Source organism: Pungitius pungitius, chromosome 1, assembly GCF_949316345.1.
Source record: "Pungitius pungitius chromosome 1, fPunPun2.1, whole genome shotgun sequence".
NCBI lineage: Eukaryota > Metazoa > Chordata > Actinopteri > Perciformes > Gasterosteidae > Pungitius > Pungitius pungitius.
Genome location: NC_084900.1, coordinates 11,041,009 through 11,062,932, shown reverse-complemented (window position 1 = coordinate 11,062,932; position 21,924 = coordinate 11,041,009). Strand labels below are relative to the sequence as shown.

The 21,924-nt window shown below is 39.8% G+C and overlaps 3 protein-coding genes and 1 long non-coding RNA gene across 4 annotated transcripts; all 4 read right to left on the bottom strand.

Moving 5' to 3' along the window:
• Window positions 1-2,198: 2,198 nt before the first annotated feature.
• On the bottom strand, window positions 2,199-3,198 carry LOC134127297 (protein S100-P-like). The gene is made up of 2 exons (XM_062561698.1): window positions 2,981-3,198; window positions 2,199-2,451 (listed from the first exon to the last, which is right to left on the bottom strand). Exons 1-2 carry the CDS (start codon window positions 3,116-3,118, stop codon window positions 2,311-2,313), a joined length of 279 nt encoding a protein of 92 aa, XP_062417682.1. The 5' UTR covers window positions 3,119-3,198; the 3' UTR covers window positions 2,199-2,310.
• A 4,236-nt stretch (window positions 3,199-7,434) lies between these two features.
• On the bottom strand, window positions 7,435-8,425 carry LOC119221712 (protein S100-P-like). Its single transcript, XM_037477762.2, has 2 exons — window positions 8,217-8,425; window positions 7,435-7,687 (listed from the first exon to the last, which is right to left on the bottom strand). The coding sequence occupies exons 1-2, from the start codon at window positions 8,352-8,354 to the stop codon at window positions 7,547-7,549; spliced, it is 279 nt and encodes a 92-aa protein (XP_037333659.1). The 5' UTR covers window positions 8,355-8,425; the 3' UTR covers window positions 7,435-7,546.
• Window positions 8,426-11,690: 3,265 nt separating this feature from the next.
• On the bottom strand, window positions 11,691-15,464 carry LOC119221715 (uncharacterized). The gene is made up of 5 exons (XM_037477766.2): window positions 15,229-15,464; window positions 14,363-14,710; window positions 14,043-14,135; window positions 12,817-12,917; window positions 11,691-11,939 (listed from the first exon to the last, which is right to left on the bottom strand). Exons 1-5 carry the CDS (start codon window positions 15,284-15,286, stop codon window positions 11,874-11,876), a joined length of 666 nt encoding a protein of 221 aa, XP_037333663.2. The 5' UTR covers window positions 15,287-15,464; the 3' UTR covers window positions 11,691-11,873.
• Window positions 15,465-16,370: 906 nt separating this feature from the next.
• On the bottom strand, window positions 16,371-18,585 carry LOC134102892 (uncharacterized). Its single transcript, XR_009956016.1, has 3 exons — window positions 18,262-18,585; window positions 16,741-17,415; window positions 16,371-16,626 (listed from the first exon to the last, which is right to left on the bottom strand). It is a non-coding gene; the product is annotated as an uncharacterized LOC134102892 (long non-coding RNA).
• Between the last annotated feature and the right edge of the window lie 3,339 nt (window positions 18,586-21,924).

Here is a 21,924-nt window from a genome sequence, read left to right as displayed (position 1 = left end):
CCTGGTACACGTGTGATGAAAATGATGCTCTGCACTTCTGCATTAAGCTGGAGGGCGGCACCGGCGTTCTGTAACCACACAGCAGCTGGTAGAAGTGTGTCGCTTGGCCATTGCTTCCTGGTGGGCTGACCTGACCTTGAAACACAGAGCATCACAGCAGAGGAGGAGGAGGAAGACCACCTCAGACCTGCGGTGCAGGTGTTCAGATCTGTGACATCATTTGATTTTTAGTAATCCTGACATCCCGTTGAGAACTTGTGGTCAATCCTCAAGAGGCAGGACAAACAAAAACCCACAAATTCTGACAAACTCCAAGCATTGATTATGCAGGAATGGGCTGCCATTAGTCAGGATGTGGCCCAGAAGTTAATTGACAGCATGCAAGGGCGAATTGCAGAGGTCTTGAAAAAGAAGGGTCAACATATTGACTCTTTGCATAAACTATGTAATTGTCAATACACATATGACACATATTACATGCTTGTAATTATACTTCAGTATACCATAGTAACATCTTACAAAAAGATCTAAGAACACTGAAGCAACACACTTTGTGAAACCAATACATGTGTCATTCCCAAAACCTTTGGCCCCGGCTGTAGACAGCATTAGGAAGAAGGCCCAGCAATGGATGCCAGCAAGTTAAACCTGCAGCTGCTGATCTAGTTCTCTACCAAAGTGGTCCAGTCTGTTCTCAACACTTCGCCAAGTAAAAGTAACCGCAATGCAGTCTCTCCCCTCTGAGAGGCGCCACAGAGCCTGTGTGCAAAAACAAGAAGACACATCAGCTGCTTTTGCTTGATCCACAGAACGATCCAATATCAAAGCACAAGCACCCTGCTCATCTGTAAATCAGATACTTCTCAGTGGAAATACGCAATTATATTTGTGAATTATAATTCAGAAACAGTGTGTGAAATACAGGGGATTCTTGGGTATGTGAGACCTTCTGTGTGGTCTTTAAAACTAAAGATAATTGTCTAAAGATCTTTGGTATTTTCCATACAGAGTCTAGTTGGTATCTACAGTATGTACTGTGTGTGTGTGTGTGTGTGTGTGTGTGCTCTCTGTGATGCTGTCACTCCCACGCCATCTACACAAAGCAACCTGTTACATTAGTCATCCCGTATTCCAACACAGCTTATATCCATGACATTTATGTTGCTGTTGAAAAAATATATATTTAACACTTATTTTATAGATATAGACATAGCTGCTCAATGTTTATGTTTTAACTTTGTGTGGCTTTGTTGTCGTTAACTTTATGTTTACGTACAATGAAAGAACTTGTGTACTCAAGCACACCTGACCTCAGACTAATGTAATGCTGGATATCTGTTGCCCTGTTCCCCACTGCTTACACTTTGTTGTTCTTTATAAAGATCTTGTTTCTGTGGCTTTTCAAACTTACCACAATTGTGTTCGCAAGATGCAGTTAGTGCAACATGTTCGGCTCATTACAAAACCGATTCTCTGAAAACACGCTTTAACTCGCACTGTGTCTCTGGCGGGCTTCGATGAAGGATTAAACCCTTCCAATTTGTGTGTTCAAGCTTGAGACACACGCATTCAGGTCAACGCATTCGTGGCAGTATTCTATCAACAATGAACTTTCTCAAACACTTTGAAGTTAGGATGACAATGTAATTTCCCTTGTAAGAAGAGGCAGCTCAGTATGTACACGTATGTGCGCTTGTTCTAGTTGACACACGGCGAGGACGTCTGACCACCAAAAAAAGATTTCCTGTTGCAACCAACACATGAAATGTGGTCTGTACGGCTGCAGAAGCACGTTGCAACATAGTTTATTAATTGTGGCTTTGAATGCTTTAAGGTCTGTTGCTCATGTGTATTTTTATTCTTATATATGAACTTTTTTGTAACTTGTACGTCATTGTAGGTACTGTTTCTGTAAAAAAAAGAAAAAAGGCTTTGTGTTTTGGTGTGTAAGTATGGGTCGGTAGTTACTAGTTTAAAAGAATTAAAACCATAACATGGATATCTACACCTCTTTTTCCTCCATCCAAAGCAAAATGTTTTTTATTTCAAAGAGTAAAATGTACACTTTGGTCATTGATATTGTGTTTTTCTTTATTACCTTACCCCAGGGGAATAATTTGAGTATGGGGTCACCTACTTATTACCTAAAAGGACCTTGTAATTTCACGTTGCTCACACATTGAGACAAGCCAAGCAGGTAAAAGTAAATGAATCGGTTTATTCAGTCTTAACAGAAACCACGTCATTGATTATTAGAGGGAATGGCTGTTGCCATCTTCCGGGCCCCACCCCAGGGTGCAGTCGCCACGCTCACTTCTTGGGGCTGCGGTCGTGGCAGGCGCATGTGAGAGCAGCTACCATCACCACGAATTCACTAAAGTCCACCTCTGAGTCTCCATTGAAATCCAGACTTTTGAGCAGCTTGTCAACATCGGCTGGGTTCTTTGCCGACTGCAGGGACAAAGAAATCAAGATGAATACTGATAGATTCCTAAAATGTTACAAAATACTGCCATACGCCGGTCGCCCCAAATAGAGAAAAAAAGAGAACCATGAAGGAGGACGGCTTGGGTTTTCTAATGGCTTTGCACACCGATTTGTATATATGCCCCTCCTTTCAAGAATGTATTAATCATGCTCAATGATAACGTTATGGGAGCAGATAAGTTGAGGCATGATGCAATGAGATGAGAAACCTTTCAAACTGGTCAATTAATCTGTAAATGGGCAGCTGCCAAATGCCAGCGTCACTAAAGCTACTTAATCTACTTAATTGAATTAAGCAGCCACCAAACCTGGTGGACACAAACAATTTGAGGCCAATCATTTAGAAAAATTTTAGAACAAAATCAGAACACCCTCTTCAGGATAAATTAATCTAGGAATATTTTCATTGTTAAAAAAAAAGGTCTGACTGGGCTTGAGGCAATTGATACCGTAAAGACAACTCATTTTCAGTACAGCACAGTTCTCCACGTACCTTCAGCAGTCCAGGCAGCTCCTTCTCCAGCAGGGTCTTGACCTCGCCTTTGCTCAGGCTACTCTTACTGCCCTCGCTAGCAGCATATGTATCAAAGGTCTTCATCAGGATGGCCATGGCTGTCTCTAGCTGGGTCATGGTTGCTGCTTAAATGCGGGTTGGAAATATGGAAAAATGGTACCAACACAAATGAACAGAGCTAGATGTGCAAGTTCAGGGAGGAGCCTTTTATACCTTTGGAAAGACAGTGAAAAAAAACTTGGCAAGAAAAAAAAAAAGTTCAGGTGACTTTGGTTTAGCGTATGATTTGGGTGTTGGCTCCAAATGTCAACACAACTGCAGCCCGGCAACGCCCAGTGTACACACCTTACCTGCAACATGCAGCTTTAGTCGTTAAGGTGAGGCCTTTGCATAAAATATACCACTGTTTTTTTCTTTGGGTGTCATCACTAGGACACACCTGTGCTTTCTCGTTGTGCCTGTATAGTGGACAACCACAAAAAGAAAGTTTGAACTGTGTAAAAGCACACGAGCAAACGTGTTCGCTTTGCTGGTTTCCTGGAAACAGCGCTCTGTTACAATACTCAGTATACTTAGTATGCAATTAAGATATTGGAGGCCAACAAAACATAAAGTGATATAAAAAGGGAAACAACCACGGCAAAAGCATATTTCTACTGGTTGAAATAAAATGTTGTTTGTTTTAATACATTATCTATTTTCAGCTGCTAAAGTTTAATTTTGATATGCATTAGGATGTTTTTGTACATATGCGACAAATCTACACAATTTCACAATATTTGTCATGAAAGCTGTTTTATCAAAACAAAAATACCTTTAACTAATAACTAATACTTAACTAATCTCTGCCTAGAGGCAAACAAAGGCCCGGTTCCTTGAACGCGGCTAACTGAGTTAAACCAGATTTTCAGGATTAGATGACGCAGATCAGACACCATAGCAACACCGTAGCTCCGCCGCAGGTTCATTTGTTCATCCAGGCCAACTGGATTAGTTTGCCACTCCCCCGGGAAAAAAGGGCAGCTCTCTTCCTCATTGATAAAGGTAAAAATATCAGTTAGATTAACGTTTTATAGAGAGAGAGATTTCTCAAAGATCCATTATGACATTGCAATGACGTCCTGTACAAGCGCTATCGAGGCTGAAGACAAGGAATCATTTATTTACAAGAAGACCTTCTGGAGCCGTAATATTACGTGACGAACACCACTCGCTGCAGCTGAGCATCGACTGTCTCTCATACTTTCTCACACACTCACACACTGTCTCTCATTAAACTTAAAAACTTTTGGATGTACCATGTTTCATTGCTTCAATTGATCAAATTTCTGATTATATACTGGCTCGCCCATAAACAGATTCACACACACACGTTTTGAGCAATAAAAAATTAAAACTCCTAGTTGTATATGGTCATCTACACATACATATGATACATAAGTTGGTACAGAATATATATCCTCATACTATTCATCTATATGAATTAGACGCTTTGGGCTTGTTTTTATTTACTTGTTCTGAAAGAGTTGAGTTTTTTTTCCAGAAACCTCATTGGATGATGATGCATTCCATGAAGCATGCTGCAGCAGGCACATTTGAAGAAATATAATCTGATTGATCAGTACAAGAAAAACTCCCCAAAAGATAAAAAAGTATTTGATGGGGAGAAAAAAGGGAAAAAACCTTTAGAGAGACAGAGGAGGATCCCTCCCCCGGGATGGAGAGACTGCGAAGGAGCCACAGAATGAAAAACGTAAAAGATGTACAATACGTTCAATTCATACGACATAAAATATTCAAATATACATTATATGCGTTTAAAAAAACACAAGAGGCAGGAATCTTCTAAATAAAAGAGGTAATGAACCCACACTGTGACAAAACCTCAAAAAACTTGTAATGTGAAAAACAATAATATCTATTTAAGTGATCAACTGTGGGAGTTTCATGGTGATTTCTAAACTCTAAACGTTTATCCTATTCATCTGTAGCGTCTCTCTTTGAAATGTTCATGACTAGAACATAATAACAGTGTTACTCAAAAAGCTTTCCAGACATGGTTAAATAGCACATACCACTAAACAAGTTGTGACACCATTGAGAAGCTGAGAAAAACTGGTTTCAGCCATGTGTATGCGTGCAAAGGTTCCGCTCATATTACGGGTTGGTTAACACCTCTTGTGTTTGTGAATAAAACAACAGTTTAATGACTATTGGTATAAAGTTGAAGAAGGAAGGTAAAGTCTTTCAAAATGTCACACCTTCTCTTCCCACCTGAACCCCCCCGACTCGAGAGCCACATCCTCCTCCACTCTGCATACCTAATCCTCATAAGCCCTTATAATGCCCCGGACAGAGAGAAAGCGAGACAGGGGAGTCTGAGCTTGATGACCTTGCAAGCCGATTACAGACCATCTCCGCTGCAGAAAAAGCCTTGTGAGGCCTTGCACTCTCTGCCTGCACCGTCAAAACAACCGCAGCCAGCAAAGAGGTGACGAGCCCCTGCACATTGATAAGAATGGCAGTGGAGCCTGGTACACGTGTGATGAAAATGATGCTCTGCACTTCTGCATTAAGCTGGAGGGTGGCACCGGCGTTCTGTAACCACACAGTTACAGCATAATTGACAGCATGCCAGGACAAATGGCAGAGGTCTTGAAAAAGAAGGGTCAACATATTGACTCTTTGCATAAACTATGTAATTGTCAATAAAATCTTTTGACACTTATTACATGCTTGTAATTATACTTCAGTATACCATAGTAACATCTTACAAAAAGATCTAAGAACACTGAAGCAACACACTTTGTGAAACCAATACATGTGTCATTCCCAAAACCTTTGGCCCCGGCTATAGACAGCATTAGGAAGAAGGCCCAGCAATGGATGCCAGCAAGTTAAACCTGCAGCTGCTGATCTAGTTCTCTACCAAAGTGGTCCAGTCTGTTCTCAACACTTAGCCAAGTAAAAGTAACCGCAATGCAGTCTCTCCCCTCTGAGAGGCGCCACAGAGCCTGTGTGCAAAAAGAAGAAGACACATCAGTTGCTTTTGCTTGATCCACAGAACGATCCAATATCAAAGCACAAGCACCCTGCTCATCTGTAAATCAGATATTTCTCAGTGGAAATACGCAATTATATTTGTGAATTATAATTCAGAAACAGTGTGTGAAATACAGGGGATTCTTGGGTATGTGAGACCTTTTGATTGACTTTTTAGACCTGAAAGACTATATGGCACAATAATGTGTGGTCTTTAAAACAGTAAGATAATTGTGTAAAGATCTTTGGTATTTTCCACACAGAGTCTGTCACTCCCACGCCATCTACACAAAGCAACCTGTTACATGAGTCATCCCGTATTCCAACACAGCTTATATCCATGTCTACAAAGGAAATTTATGTTGCTGTTGAAAAAATATATATTTAACCATTATTATATAGATATAGACATAGCTGCTTAATGTTTATGTTTTAACTTTATGTTTACGTACAATGAAAGAACTTGTGTACTCAAGCACACCTGACCTCAGACTAATGTAATGCCGGATATCTGTTGCCCTGTTCCCCACTGCTTACACTTTGTTGTTCTTTATAAAGATCTTGTTTCTGTGGCTTTTCAAACTTACCACAATTGTGTTCGCAAGATGCAGTTAGTGCAACATGTTCGGCTCATTACAAAACCGATTCTCTGAAAACACGCTTTAACTCGCACCGTGTCTCTGGCGGGCTTCGATGGTGTCTATCCTTCAAGTTGTAGGATTAAACCCTTCCAATTTGTGTGTTCAAGCTTGAGACACACGCATTCAGGTCAACGCATTCGTGGCAGTATTCTGTCAACAATGAACTTTCCTAAATACTTTGAAGTTACGATGACAATGTAATTTCCCTTGTAAGAAGAGGCAGCTCAGTATGTACACGTATGTGCGCTTGTTCTAGTTGACACACGGCGAGGACGTTTGACCATCAAAAAAAGATTTCCTGTTGCAACCAACACATGAAATGTGGTCTGTACGGCTGCAGAAGCACGTTGCAACATAGTTTATTAATTGTGGCTTTGAATGCTTTAAGGTCTGTTGCTCATGTGTATTTTTATTCTTATATATGAACTTTTTTGTAACTTGTACGTCATTGTAGGTACTGTTTCTGTAAAAAAAAGAAAAAAGGCTTTGTGTTTTGGTGTGTGAGTATGAGTCGGTAGTTACTAGTTTAAAAGAATTAAAACCATAACATGGATATCTACACCTCTTTTTCCTCCATCCAAAGCAAAATATTTGATTTCAAAGAGTAAAATGTACACTTTGGTCATTGATATTGTGTTTTTCTTTATTACCTTACCCCAGGGGAATAATTTGAGTATGGGGTCACCTACGTATTACCTAAAAGGACCTTGTAATTTCACGTTGCTCACACATTGAGACAAGCCAAGCAGGTAAAAGTAAATGAATCGGTTTATTCACTCTTAACAGAAACCACGTCATTGATTATTAGAGGGAATGGCTGTTGCCATCTTCCGGGCCCCACCCCAGGGTGCAGTCGCCACGCTCACTTCTTGGGGCTGCGGTCGTGGCAGGCGCATGTGAGAGCAGCTACCATCACCACGAATTCACTGAAGTCCACCTCTGAGTCTCCATTGAAATCCAGACTTTTGAGCAGCTTGTCAACATCGGCTGGGTTCTTTGCCGACTGCAGGGACAAAGAAATCAAGATGAATACTGATAGATTCCTAAAATGTTACAAAATACTGCCATACGCCGGTCGCCCCAAATAGAGAAAAAAAGAGAACCATGAAGGAGGACGGCTTGGGTTTTCTAATGGCTTTGCACACCGATTTGTATATATGCCCCTCCTTTCAAGAATGTATTAATCATGCTCAATGATAACGTTATGGGAGCAGATAAGTTGAGGCATGATGCAATGAGATGAGAAACCTTTCAAACTGGTCAATTAATCTGTAAATGGGCAGCTGCCAAATGCCAGCGTCACTAAAGCTACTTAATCTACTTAATTGAATTAAGCAGCCACCAAACCTGGTGGACACAAACAATTTGAGGCCAATCATTTAGAAAAATTTTAGAACAAAATCAGAACACCCTCTTCAGGATAAATTAATCTAGGAATATTTTCATTGTTAAAAAAAAAGGTCTGACTGGGCTTGAGGCAATTGATACCGTAAAGACAACTCATTTTCAGTACAGCACAGTTCTCCACGTACCTTCAGCAGTCCAGGCAGCTCCTTCTCCAGCAGGGTCTTGACCTCGCCTTTGCTCAGGCTACTCTTACTGCCCTCGCTAGCAGCATATGTATCAAAGGTCTTCATCAGGATGGCCATGGCTGTCTCTAGCTGGGTCATGGTTGCTGCTTAAATGCGGGTTGGAAAAATGGAAAAATGGTACCAACACAAATGAACAGAGCTAGATGTGCAAGTTCAGGGAGGAGCCTTTTATACCTTTGGAAAGACAGCGAAAAAAAAACTTGGGAAGAAAAAAAAAAAAGGTCAGGTGACTTTGGTTTAGCGTATGATTTGGGTGTTGGCTCCAAATGTCAACACAACTGCAGCCCGGCAACGCCCAGTGTACACACCTTACCTGCAACATGCAGCTTTAGTCGTTAAGGTGAGGCCTTTTCATAAAATATACCACAATTGATTCTTGGAAAAAACTCCTATTCTTTCTTTTGTGAAACCCTGTGCTGTTTTTTTCTTTGGGTGTCATCACTAGGACACACCTGTGCTTTCTCGTTGTGCCTGTATAGTGGACAACCACGAGAGGAAAGTTTGAACTGTGTAAAAGCACACGAGCAAACGTGTTCGCTTTGCTGGTTTCCTGGAAACAGCGCTCTGTTACAATACTCAGTATAAAGGTAGTGCTGTAGATAAGCAACTGAGCTACAGCACCGCTTTGGTAGAAATAAATAAAACACTACAAAAAAAAAATATATGTACCCATTATTTACCTGCAGGATGCAATTAAGATATTGGAGGCCAACAAAACATAAAGTGATATAAAAAGGGAAACAACCACGGCAAAAGCATATTTCCACTGGTTGAAATAAAATGTTGTTTGTTTTAATACATTGTCTATTTTCAGCTGCTAAACTTTGAGTTTGATATGCATTAGGATGTTTTTCTACACAATTTCACAATATTTGTCATGAAAACTGTTTTATCAAAACAAAAATACCTTTAACTAATAACTAATACTTAACTAATCTCTGCCTAGAGGCAAACAAAGGCCCGGTTCCTCGAACGCGGCTAACTGAGTTAAACCAGATTTTCAGGATTAGATGACGCAGATCAGACTTTTTGGTTCCCCGGGGGAGGTTGGGCTAAATCACCATAGCAACACCGTAGCTCCGCCGCAGGTTCATTTGTTCATCCAGGCCAACTGGATTAGTTTGCCACTCCCCCGTAAAAAAAAAAAGGGCAGCTCTCTTCCTCATTGATAAAGGAGCAATATCAGTTAGATTAACGTTTTATAGAGAGAGAGATTTCTCAAAGATCCATTATGACATCGCAATGACGTCCTGTACAAGCGCTATCGAGGTTGAAGACAAGGAATCATTTATTTACAAGAAGACCTTCTGGAGCCGTAATATTACGTGACAAACACCACTCGCTGCAGCCGGGCATCGACTGTCTCTCATACTTTCTCACACACTCACACACTGTCTCTCATATGGGTTATTTGTCGCTTAAAAACTTTTGGATGTTCCATGTTTCATTGCTTCAATTGATCAAATTTCTGATTATATACTGGCTCGCCCATAAACAGATTCATACACACACATTTTGAGCAATAAAAAATTAAAACTCCTAGTTGTATATGGTCATCTACACATGCATATGATACATAAGTTGGTACAGAATATATATCCTCATACTATTCATTTGTATCAATTAGACGCTTTGGGCTTGTTTTTATTTACTTGTTCTGAAAGAGTTGAGGTTTTTTTTCCAGAAACCTCATTGGATGATGATGCATTCCATGAAGCATGCTGCAGCAGGCACATTTGAAAAAATATAATCTGATTGATCGGTACAAGAAAAACTCCCCAAAAGATAAAAAAGTATTTGATGGGGAGAAAAAAGGGAAAAAACCTTTAGAGAGATAGAGGAGGATCCCTCCCCCGGGATGGAGAGACTGCGAAGGAGCCACAGAATGAAAAACGTAAAAGATGCACAATACGTTCAATTCATATGACATGAAATATTCAAATATACATTATATGCGATTAAAAAAACACAAGAGGCAGGAATCTTCTAAATAAAAGAGGTAATGAACCCACACTGTGACAAAACCTCAGAAAACTTGTAATGTGAAAAACACTAATATCTATTTAAGTGATCAACTGTGGGAGTTTCATGGTGATTTCTAAACTCTAAACGTTTATCCTATTCATCTGTAGCGTCTCTCTTTGAAATGTTCATGACTAGAACATAATAACAGTGTTACTCAAAAAGCTTTCCAGACATGGTTAAATAGCACATACCACTAAACAAGTTGCGACACCATTGAGAAGCTGAGAAAAACTGGTTTCAGCAATGTGTATGCGTGCAAAGGTTCCGCTCATATTACGGGTTAGTTAACACCTCTTGTGTTTGTGAATAAGACAACAGTTAAATGACTGGGTATAAAGTTGAAGTAGGAAGGTAAAGTGTTATACAAAATTTCAAAATGTTGGATTTCTATATTGTTTTGTCACAAATTTCCCACATTTTATCATTCTGGTTAGTTTCCTTCATATCCTTTGGATTATGATCATTTTTTTAAATGATTTCTATCCTTAGAGAGGAGAGGTCAATCTTGAACTTAGGGGGCTGTTGTAGGCTAGTACAGCTACTTTGAATATATCTTACAAGTCTCATAGTTGCTAACTCTAAAGCTAAAACTGAAGACAGCCATTTAGTTGAGATATTGATCCTAACCCAAACCATTCAAAGCACTTTTGGATGAACAGATGTACACTAAATGTCATGTGCAACATGCTGTAATCCTGATAAACCTTTAATGGTCGAAAAGCCAGCGACATTCCCAAAATCCAGCTCTCCAGTATAGTCTTTAAGGTGTGGCAATATTGTCTAAGCCTTCTTTTATGGCTAGTTTGAGCAATATATTCTAATTATGTAATTGTGGTTTCAATTATGACATGGTCACAGGAAACTTTTGAAAATCAACACATAACCTGAAATGCAGAGCACATACATTTAGAGCTGAATGAAAACCTTCAAGAAACCTAATGTATTTACAGTAAGTTAGTTACTCCAGATTTTACATTGTAGAACACATGTGTCAAAACCAAGGCCCGAGTGCTTAATTCACATTAAAACCAAACCCAGCCCGCCGGGGCGTCCGGCTGCCCGTCCAGTTGACAACCCCGAAGCTCCGTATTGAGCGTCAAGGCCAGGGAGAAACGATTACGTGCGAGATGTTTCCACTTCCTGTCATTGACCTTTTTTATGCGCGAGCCTGTGGAACCACAGTTTCCACCCAGCGGCCTTCTTGTGATTGGAAGTCATTGTGAAACCTGCGTCGTTGCTACAGAATCAACGCACTTCCTACTGGAGACCACCCGGCAGGTTGCACTGCCATCAAGTGAAAACAAAAGTAATCATGCAAGTTAACCTGTCTACAAATGGACACACAACTGGCTTCAAACTCATTAATGAAATAAACTTAGACCACAAAGATAGCGAGAACTGAGTTTATGGAAAAATATAAAATATTTACATATTACATATATTTCATGTAAAATCCTAATATACAAAAGTACACAATTCAAGTAAAGGTGAGTGAAAGAATGTACATTATATACATGCTGAAAAGTATCAAAACTAGCAAAAGATGGGAAAGTTTCCATGATCAGCACATCCTCATCCACTTTCTTTGGTCTCGACACGTTCAAAGTAATCGAAGGATTCATACACTGGTACCTGACACTGAAAGAGACAAATACATAAAAACATTAAGCAAGCTTACAATTTACTTTATCAGGGGAATTAACCAGTAAATCAACTTGTGCCAAAGTCCTTGTGTCACAATGTAATAATGAGTAGGTTAGACACGATTACTCAAAAGGGATGTCATATTTCATAATAGTGAGTTCCTGGAAGTTAAAGCTGCTAAAGCTGCCGTTTGACCAGAACAGAGTGATCAGAGGTACCATGAAAACATTAACTTATTTCAGCTAAAATGTGATCCAAAGAACCTCATAACACAATGCAGTCAAATATAACATAAAAGTTAGTAAAATAGTAGTTTTTTTTTTAATTAAATAAATATTAAAGTATGTATTCTGAGAACCGAACACACCACCAACCAAATATTTTGATGCTTTTATTTGATGTTTAATCGTTGCTAATTTGTCTGCATGGCTGGGTCCAAAACACCACTTCAGTTGCATAAATAGTGACGCATATATCACCGTTACAGATCTACAGAACCATTGTTGGTGCTAATATGTAGAGGAAATAGACACATTTCACTCCCTTCAACATGTCACTCACACCTCACACCTCAGCTCGCACACTTTCACTTCACACGCAAAGCAACTCTATAAAGAGGTCGGAAACGTTTAGGCAAATTGACAAGAAGGCTGAATAAAAGACATTTGGGAAAACAATATGACTGCTACGGCAAAGATCTCAAGAATGGCTTGAGAAAAAAAGTGCTCTATGTTTGTTTGTGTAATCCCCCACTAAAGCCTACAAAGTGACACCAGATTTACACAAACTGAACAAAAACGAGGACACTGCCCAGTTGTCACTGTTATTGTTACCCAACACACAATATTTTTCTGGATGCCATTAAACTCACCCACTGAGAAGACCCTCTGGATGAGCTGGTGCTGTGTTTGTCCATTTCTACCTCCTCAGAGTCAATGTGGGGAACCTCGTAGATCACCCTGGTGGCATGCACTGAGCCCGCGACACACAAACACAAACAATTGTAAGGTTTGTTGCATCAACAAAAAAAAACTGTGCAGCAACAAAATACATAGAATCAAGACACTTCAGGTTTATTTCAATTTAGCTGGAAAATGCAGATACTACTGTCTCTGCCATTGTTTATCTTTTTGCAACTAGCTGCTATATTACCGACCCAAGAAGGTCCACTAGGCCTCCATTATTCCCTCCTTCGGCAGCATACATCTATACAGGAGTTAACTGCATTCCAACAAGCATTTTTCATCATTCTTAGTAGTACATTGTACTTGGTGTACCACAGGTATAACTTTTTGTTCCTGTATATTTTTGACTGAGATCACACAATGTGAACTTTTTGTGTTGAACTGTGTTGCTATAAGGAGACCCCCTATAATTGACCCCCTATAATTAAGGAGACCATGATAGAGTCCCATGTAAAAATCAAACACGAGCATGAATTAGTTATATCGAGAGATAATTCAACTCACAAGTCTTTTGTATACTCCTTATAAATTATGTCGCAATGCCGTTTGGTCTCAATCGGTTCTCTGATTCTCTTATTTATTTTAAAGAGTTCAGCAGCCACGATTTTACTGAAGATTTAATAACTGTTCCTCAGCGTATTTTTATGTTGACCATGGAGCAAATGAAGATAATTAGCACTGCTATATTCAGTCAGCACAACTAAAAGCACATTTTGCGTTGTTTTTCTTTACAACCTGCAACGTGGATTATATCTGAACTTTTCACCTGCTGATGGGCAACTGTTTACTGTACATAATGTGATAATATGTCAGTGTACTTATCTTAAAAGCAGTTGCTGAACTCTTATTTAAAAAAATATTTCGCTCAAATCAAGCACCTGCTGCTGTACGTCTTTCTAACAATAAGTTTGCTCCACTGACCGACATTAATAATGTCTTCCCACATTCTGATTTCACGTTGTGTTGTCTGGAACAATAAATGTAGTTTAATTCAATAATTTATCGTCATTTTTCAACGCTGATCACACAAATTAGATTCAACTCAATTTATCTAAGAAGAAGGGAGAGGAGTCCAAGGGAAGTTCAGTGAAAACGATCCACATCATATGAGTGTCACATATTTCCCGTGTACCTTGTCTTCGTTGCAGAGCGCAGACACACACGAGAGCAATGAGGAGCAACGGAGACACCACAGCCAGGGAAGTGATGAGGGGCAACTTGGGCCCTGGATGGCCACATTGTGAGGAAAAAAGAGAAACACAAATATTACAATGATAACTAAATTTAACTTTTGTTTCTTTAAGGAAAATATGTTTGTTTGAAAAAAAGGTAGTAATTTAGTAGTATTTGAGGCAAATATATACTGTCTTTGTTTATCATCACATTTTGACCTCATCCATTGGCAAACCCTTTATGCAACACTGTAATGCCACGGGTGTTGTGTCACCGTACCTGTTGTGTTGTTCTTAGCAGTGACTGTGAGGACGGTACCATTTCCTAGCACCTCAATGAGATTGGGTATTTCCACTATCACCCTGCAGATGTATGTCCCTGAATCGCCTCTTGTGACATGCATTAAGGTCAGTTGTGAGCAGTTAGATGTCTTATTTTGCAGTGATCCATAAGAGTAATTCTTGAAGATCATCTGTTTCCTCGTTAACTCTGTTTTATTTTTCTGCCATATAACTCTGACAGTTTCATACTCTAGTGTCCAGCAGCAGGTGATCTCTACCGTCTCCCCCTCCACCACAGAGACATCATGGCTCTGGCTAACAGCAGATTCACCGGCAGATGAAACACCTGAGGAGAGACAGAAAGGTGATACATCATTTAGCTGTTCATCATAACACCACAAACATTACACTGCTTCAGAAGCCAAACGGAAGGTAAATTCATCTTTTCATCAAAATCTGGATTTGCGCTGAAATAAATCGCAGTGATTCAATCTGAATTTTGTGCAAGTAAACCGATTCATTGATATAATGTCTCTCATCTATAGCACGTTGTAAATGGCTTATTTTATTAAATTGCACTTCCTTTTTTATTGTTCTTCTGGGTTTATATCCTTATTGTTGAAATGCACTTATTGTAAGTCGCAGTAATTTAATCCTAATATTGTGCAAGTCAACCACAGTTAAGCGATAATGTCACTACAACAATGAAAGAACAGTGGTCACTTTGGTTTTCTTTGGCAAATTCCCTTTTTGTTACTTACAAGATTGTCTATCTAAATATACAGTAATCATAAAAGGCTGCTGTGCTTTTGATATATTGAGCAAACATCTGACGTTTAAGGTTAATTTGCGTTTTCTACTCACTCCAAGATGAGAGGGCACAAAAGGAGGCGAGTAGCAGACTGCTCAGTAGAAGCTTCATCCTCCCCCTCTGATTCACCGCTGATGACTGACACGCATCTGCTCACAGCAGCTCTGAGTCCTTCCCACCCCACACACACACACACACACACAGGAACACACACACAGGAACACACACATGCACACACCGGACATCATTCTTTTTCTGCTTTGCTCTGTATTTTTGTGTGAAAAAAACACAGCTGTCGTGTGTCACTTCCCTCTTTCACATAAGAAGCAGCGATTGGTTCTGCGAAAGATAATCACAATTGATAAGAGTCTATTTTACACACACGGCAGTACTCAAACAGGCCGCAAACAAATAGAAGAGGAAAAGGTTCTTAAAAATCGCGTATTGCTTCCGCACAGTCCAACGGGGGCTAGAAGCTGACGTTGTTAACCACGCTAACAGTGTGAGAGACAAGTGCAAAAAAGCTGACGGTGTTGAACTGAGGGGGAACTGGAGGCCACCACTCAGGACTGTGTGATCACCTCTAACTTCTTTCTTCACAAAGAAAATCGTTTTTTGCTGCCATATTAACGCTCTGAATTCCACAGAAATAACTTTCAAGGGATTTCAAAGAAGTCAAAATGACTGAAAGGTTATTTTTGTGTGGCCCTGTATTCCAACTACCAGCAAACACCAGTTTGGTCTGACTCCATCTCTATTCTCAAACCTCCTCCCGAGTTCCCCTGATATTTTTTAGTGTCTGCATAGCAAGTTAAACACCAGCATTGGAGTGTTTGAAAATGTGCAATGGATAGTATTTCTTAGTTTCAAACCCATGTGTTTACAGTTTTTTAGAGATTAAAAGCCATCTTTCACATCACTCTGATCGTTTGAGTTGTTGTTTACAGAAAAATGAGACAAGTCTGGTGTGAACTGGTACCGTTTATCTGTTTCTACTTTAAACCGTCCGTACCATTTGTCTGTGTGCACGGGTCATGAATCATTGCGTGTTATAGTGATCTCTTTAGTGCCACCACTAGAGGTCTTCTAAGTGCAATCAGACTCCACCTACAGATTAAATCATACATTGTTTCTTCTCATTACTGAAGTTCTGTGTTTGTATAGCGAGTATCGGGTGTATCGGGTTATTTATAAAATCCGGGGGAAAAAATGACACTGGCCCCGTAACCATTGATTTTAATGGCATGCTTTCAGGAACACAGCTGAGTGAAAGGAAACACAGAAATAGAGAAACGGTGCACATTTATTACATTTAATTTGTCTTAATCATGAATGATTCTTTTGTATGGCCTTGGTCCTTCTCACTGCTTCTATCTCCATATTATCTCTTTCCACTTCCTCTTCGTTTTCTTTTCCTCTTTGAGCCGTCGTGTGTAGATTTTGCGGCGCAGCTGAAACATGATTTTATTCTTCCATTATTCATAATGTAGTGTAAAACGTATGCTGCTGTTGTTGCGTGTGATAGACACTGTTTTCACCACAACTGAGTGGGAGCTGTGTTGTACCTGGTGTTTGTTGCTGAGCTTTCCTCACTAAAATGTGGATGGAGAACACGGTGATGATGAGGGCAAGGAGGGGCAGGCTCCTCAGGACATGAGCAAGCACTTTTTGAGAACCTGAAACGTAACCACAGAGGCAACCAGCTTAAACTACATATATAACAGGGCGTACGTACAGCACCTAATGGGGCAACAGTGACCTACCCTGCTCTGTGTTGTCCTTGGCCATGACTGTATATAATATATACTGTCTTTGTTTTTCATCACATTTTGTCCTCATCCATTGGCAAACCCTTTATGCAACACTGTAATGCCACGGGTGTTGTGTCACCATACCTGTGATGTCCTTGGCAGTGATTGTGAGGACGGTACCATTTCCTAGCACCTCATTGAGACTGGGTATTTCCACTCTCACCTTGCAGATGTATGTCCCTGAATCGCCTCTTGTGACATGCATTAAGGTCAGTTGTGAGCAGTTAGACGTCTTATTTTGCAGTGATCCATAAGAGTAATTCTTGAAGATCATCTGTTTCCTCGTTAACTCTGTTTTATTTTTCTGCCAATTAACTCTCCCTCTTTCATACTCTAGTGTCCAGCAGCAGGTGATCTCTACCGTCTCCCCCTCCAGCACAGAGACATCATGGCTCTGCCTAACAGCAGATTCACCGGCAGATGAAACACCTGTGAAGAGACAACGAGGTGATACATCATTTATTTGTTCATCATAACACCACAAACATTACACTGCTTCAGAAGCCAAACGGAAGGTAAATTCATCTTTTCATCTAAATCTGGATCTGCGCTGAAATAATTTTTGTGCAAGTCAACCACCGATTCATTGAAATAATGTCTCTCATCTATAGCAAGTTGTAAATGGCTTATTTTATTAAATTGCACTTTCTTTTTTATTGTTATTTATGGTTGAATTGGATAAAAGCGTCAGCTGAATGACATGTAATGTCTTGTAATAAGTAATACAGTTACACAGCAGACTGTGAATGCAAGGAACATTTTTTCAGAATGAAGACATTATAATATTGAAACACACTTTTCTCTGTACCCGGTGAGGAAGAAACAGAAAATAAGCAGTTCATTTATAGGGTCACTTGTTCATTTGGTTGATATTGTTGAGCTTGTTTTCCTTTCGTATTTGGAACTGTCCTCGAAAAAATAGCTTGTTTCATATTTATAAGCAGTTTAGTGCTGCATGAATCGTTGGTAACTTTTAGTAACTTTGTAGACGCTAATGTCTTCTCAAAAGGCTGTGTTTTTGAGAAGCTAAAGCTGATTTTGAAATTAAATTTTCTTCTATAATTGCTATAACATATTTGGTGTTTTTTCAAATTTTAATAAAGCTAAACGTCAGTTATATTGCAATTGACTTCATGAATTGCTACATTAATTTGTATTGAAGGCTGTTATAATTATTTCAAACCCAAAAGTCTAAAACCATAGGATTAATTTGCTTGAATTGAGAAATTGATGAACTTTGAATATGAAGATCAAGAATCATTGTTTTTTACTCACTCGAGCGTGCACAGAAGAAGGCGAGTAGCACACTGCTCAGTAGAAGCTTCATCCTTTACTATCGATCCACTGCTGAACACTGACAGTCATCTCTTTACAGAGAAATCTCCCTCACATCACACACAAGCACACGCACTTATACTCCCACACACATTACACACACACACACAAGCACACAACAATGTACACTTGGACTCATCCTCATTTGCAGGGCGACCATCAGAGATATTTAAAGATTGATGTAAATATAGAACCTTCACAAGAATACACATGCATGCAAGGGTATGAGAGGTCCACGGAGGTTGGTTCTTATCTATGGGACAGTTTGGCTTTAGAGTTGACTGTTTTTGTGGAACAGAAAGCCTGCTTAATGCGGTCATTCTTTTCATAGTCTACAACACATAGATGAGCTTGTGCACTGCTGAAAACAGGAAGACCTCTAAACCACAAAGTGCAGAGTGTGAAGTGTTCACACCTTCAGAGAGCCCGAGGTCCGGTCTGTTATTTTACAGATAAACAACGTATTTAGTCTGTTCACCTTGGTGGTCCTTTTTTATCACACTTCATTACCACCCAGGGGCTGTCAGCTCTTCTAGAGCTAGAGTTAAATTCTTCTCTGAATTTTAATGGATAGAAAAGAAAAATGTAAACCATATGAGATTTTATGTTAGATCACATATAATGTGATAATATGACATTGAATCTCACATACAATTATGTGTTATTCTGTGGAGGCGGGTTGGATTCATTTTCTTTTTTATTACACTCTCAACTGCATTGACTTGCATTCTACTCACAGCTCAACCATTGTTGTACAGTAAAACAAGGCTATTTTCAAATTCTATTCTACACTAATGAGCTGTGTATGACTTCAATAACATTTAATTCATTCTGAGTCACATAATACAGTCAAATTTCTGGCGCCACATTCACTCCAATTATGATTATATCATTGTACCCATTGTACCCGCGTGCACACAGAGATGTATTGGGATCAAATATGTGAATAATTTGGAGGTGCATCACAGTCGACCCAGTTATTGACTCAAAAGAAGCGTTGCATGTCCGCTCTGAACAAGTCATGATTGTACCAGCAGATGGCACAGGACATCAGCAGCTCAGTTAATGATGCACGGTGTACCGGTTCTAGAAAGGTACCGCGGTACCATTACGTTGAAAAGCGTAACAGGCAGCGTAACAGGCAGCGTCACAGGGAGTCATCTCAGCGGAGACATGTCCTCATGTGCAGGAGCTGTTGCCGACCGTCCTTGAAAGAAAAGATACAAGACGTGACATCTGGAAATACTTCAGGTACAAAGTATTTATTATTTTACGCATTTTTTAAGTCTCGACAAGAGGAAACGTCTGGGTAAAAGAGAATGTCTGCTTTTTCTTGTGTTGCACTTACTTGATGTTTGACTGTTAGGGAAGTTGTTGTCAAGCCAACACAGCTGCCATTTCTCGCGGTTTACCCGTGTGACACACACTTTTGCATGTTTTCACACGCACTCACGCCACACATCCAATTTCCATCTTTAATGTACCCAAACCACATAGCTTTAGATTTTTTTCCCACCTCAAACACCCCTCTGTAAAATGATGTAATTCATATAGTCAGATGTTGTTTTCATTAATATTGTGCTGTAGGCTAATACTAATATAAATGCAGTTGTTAAAGTGTTCAAAAAGCTGGGCAGGAACCGGCTGGTAAAAAGGGAACCTTACAGATGTTTCATTTATTACTATCATAGATAAATATTCCAGTATAGTATTTGTGGTATCGTGTCATAGGTATCGGGTGTCGTAATATTTTTGCAGGTATAGTATCGATGTCATAATTTTGGTATCGTGACAACCATAATCTCGGTAGCAACATCACAGAAAACAGAGGCTTGTATCATATTCATGCTTGTATGTGTTCAAGTATCACACATACTATGATTGGGAGTACAACATTTACAAACGTGCAGTAAATATGAAATACTACGGCCTCTGAGCTGTGTGTGTTGGGGATTATGCCGCACATAAAATAGTTTATAAATTAATACAAAAATTAAATAAAATGTAAATGTTAGACTTTTAAATAAAATAAGTACTATTAGCACCAGAGAGGTTTTTAAGGGCATAAAGAAATAATTGCCAAAAATGCATCATGGCCGTCCGACCAATTACAGCCGGCAATATGTGCAACGGCTTTGTCCCAATGGCGCCAGGCTGCATGTTTAGGACGCATTTGTCAACAACAAACGCCATTTCCGCTGCAAACCGGCTGTCACTCTCCACCGGCCCCTCTGTACGCGGTCGGGGGACGCAGACCTCCAGCAGCCGATTTGGAGGAGACATCTGATCCACCTTTTGCGGCCCAGCACATCCCAGCATGCATTGCGGGCCGACGATACTTACATTGATTCAGGACGGAGGCAAGTGATCTGACCATAGGGGGCGCGGAAGAGCTCGCTTATAATAACTCCATGATTAGTTTAGACCGCTGATAGTGCTCAAGCACCTTTTGCCCTGGGTGAGAAAAGAGCCCCTTCTGCTGGAGCCCAATTTTTTCTTCATTCATCGATTTTAAGAATAAAAATAACTCTCTCTGTCATCAATTCCCCGCAAATGTGTTTAGATATCTGACGGGGCATTTATTTGAGTTATTGTGACAATTTCGCCCGACATGCTCCTTCTCTCCTTCCTCCTCTTCCTCCTCCTCGAGCTCGTTCTGAGCTGCAAGCGGCTGCAGCATCAGACCAACAGGTAATGACGGTTTGTGCAATCCCCCCACGCTGTTAGGTGATAAATTAACCACATTAGCGCCTCTGGAAACATTACGTCGCAACTGGTCCGACGTTTCCTAAAAAATAAACAAACAAAAAACTCACGAAATACGTGATTTCAAAGCCTTGTCCAGCTGTTTACTGACGTTTGTCCTGTTAAATGAACAGGGTGAGAGATACCGAAAGACAGACAGAGAATTTAAAGGCAGTTTTATTGTTCGATAAATTAGTTCAGTAGTTTTGTTTAATATTCTATTATTGAAATTAAAGGTAGGTCTTAAGTTGAGCTATGTCCTTGTTTTGTCTGTTTTTGCCTGATATTCATTAATTTATTCAATTTGATAATTTGAGTTAGTTTGTTAACAAAAATTGATCTATAAGTTGAAAATATTCTACTGTGTTTTTTATTGAATTATAATGATTATTTTCAATTTCATAAATAATTTTGGCGATGAGTGCCCTTTTGTTTTGGTTTGAGCACCTGCCCCCCAACGTGTTTGCTTTGAAATGTAACGTAAAGTAATATAATCCACTCGAATATCAACCGATCTAAATGTTATAATATGATATAGAACATCACATCTTAGTTATGTGACCCGATGTCGTATTTTTAAATACACATGAGACGCTAATAACATTAACTCCCCTGCCGCCATGCAGCATCTGATCCAGACTCTCACCTGAACCCCTCCTCGGTCCATGTACTGTTTTTATGAACATCAATACACCAACACACATTTAAAACGAATACACAACGACCAGCTCACGTTACCGGGAGCCGCTGTTAACGGCAGCTCGTCTGCCCGCATCCGCCCGTAGTTATTAGTGGCTTAACTTTCACACTTGGGTGACCATTATCTTACTGAGGCTGAGGCGGTTTTATATATAGTTT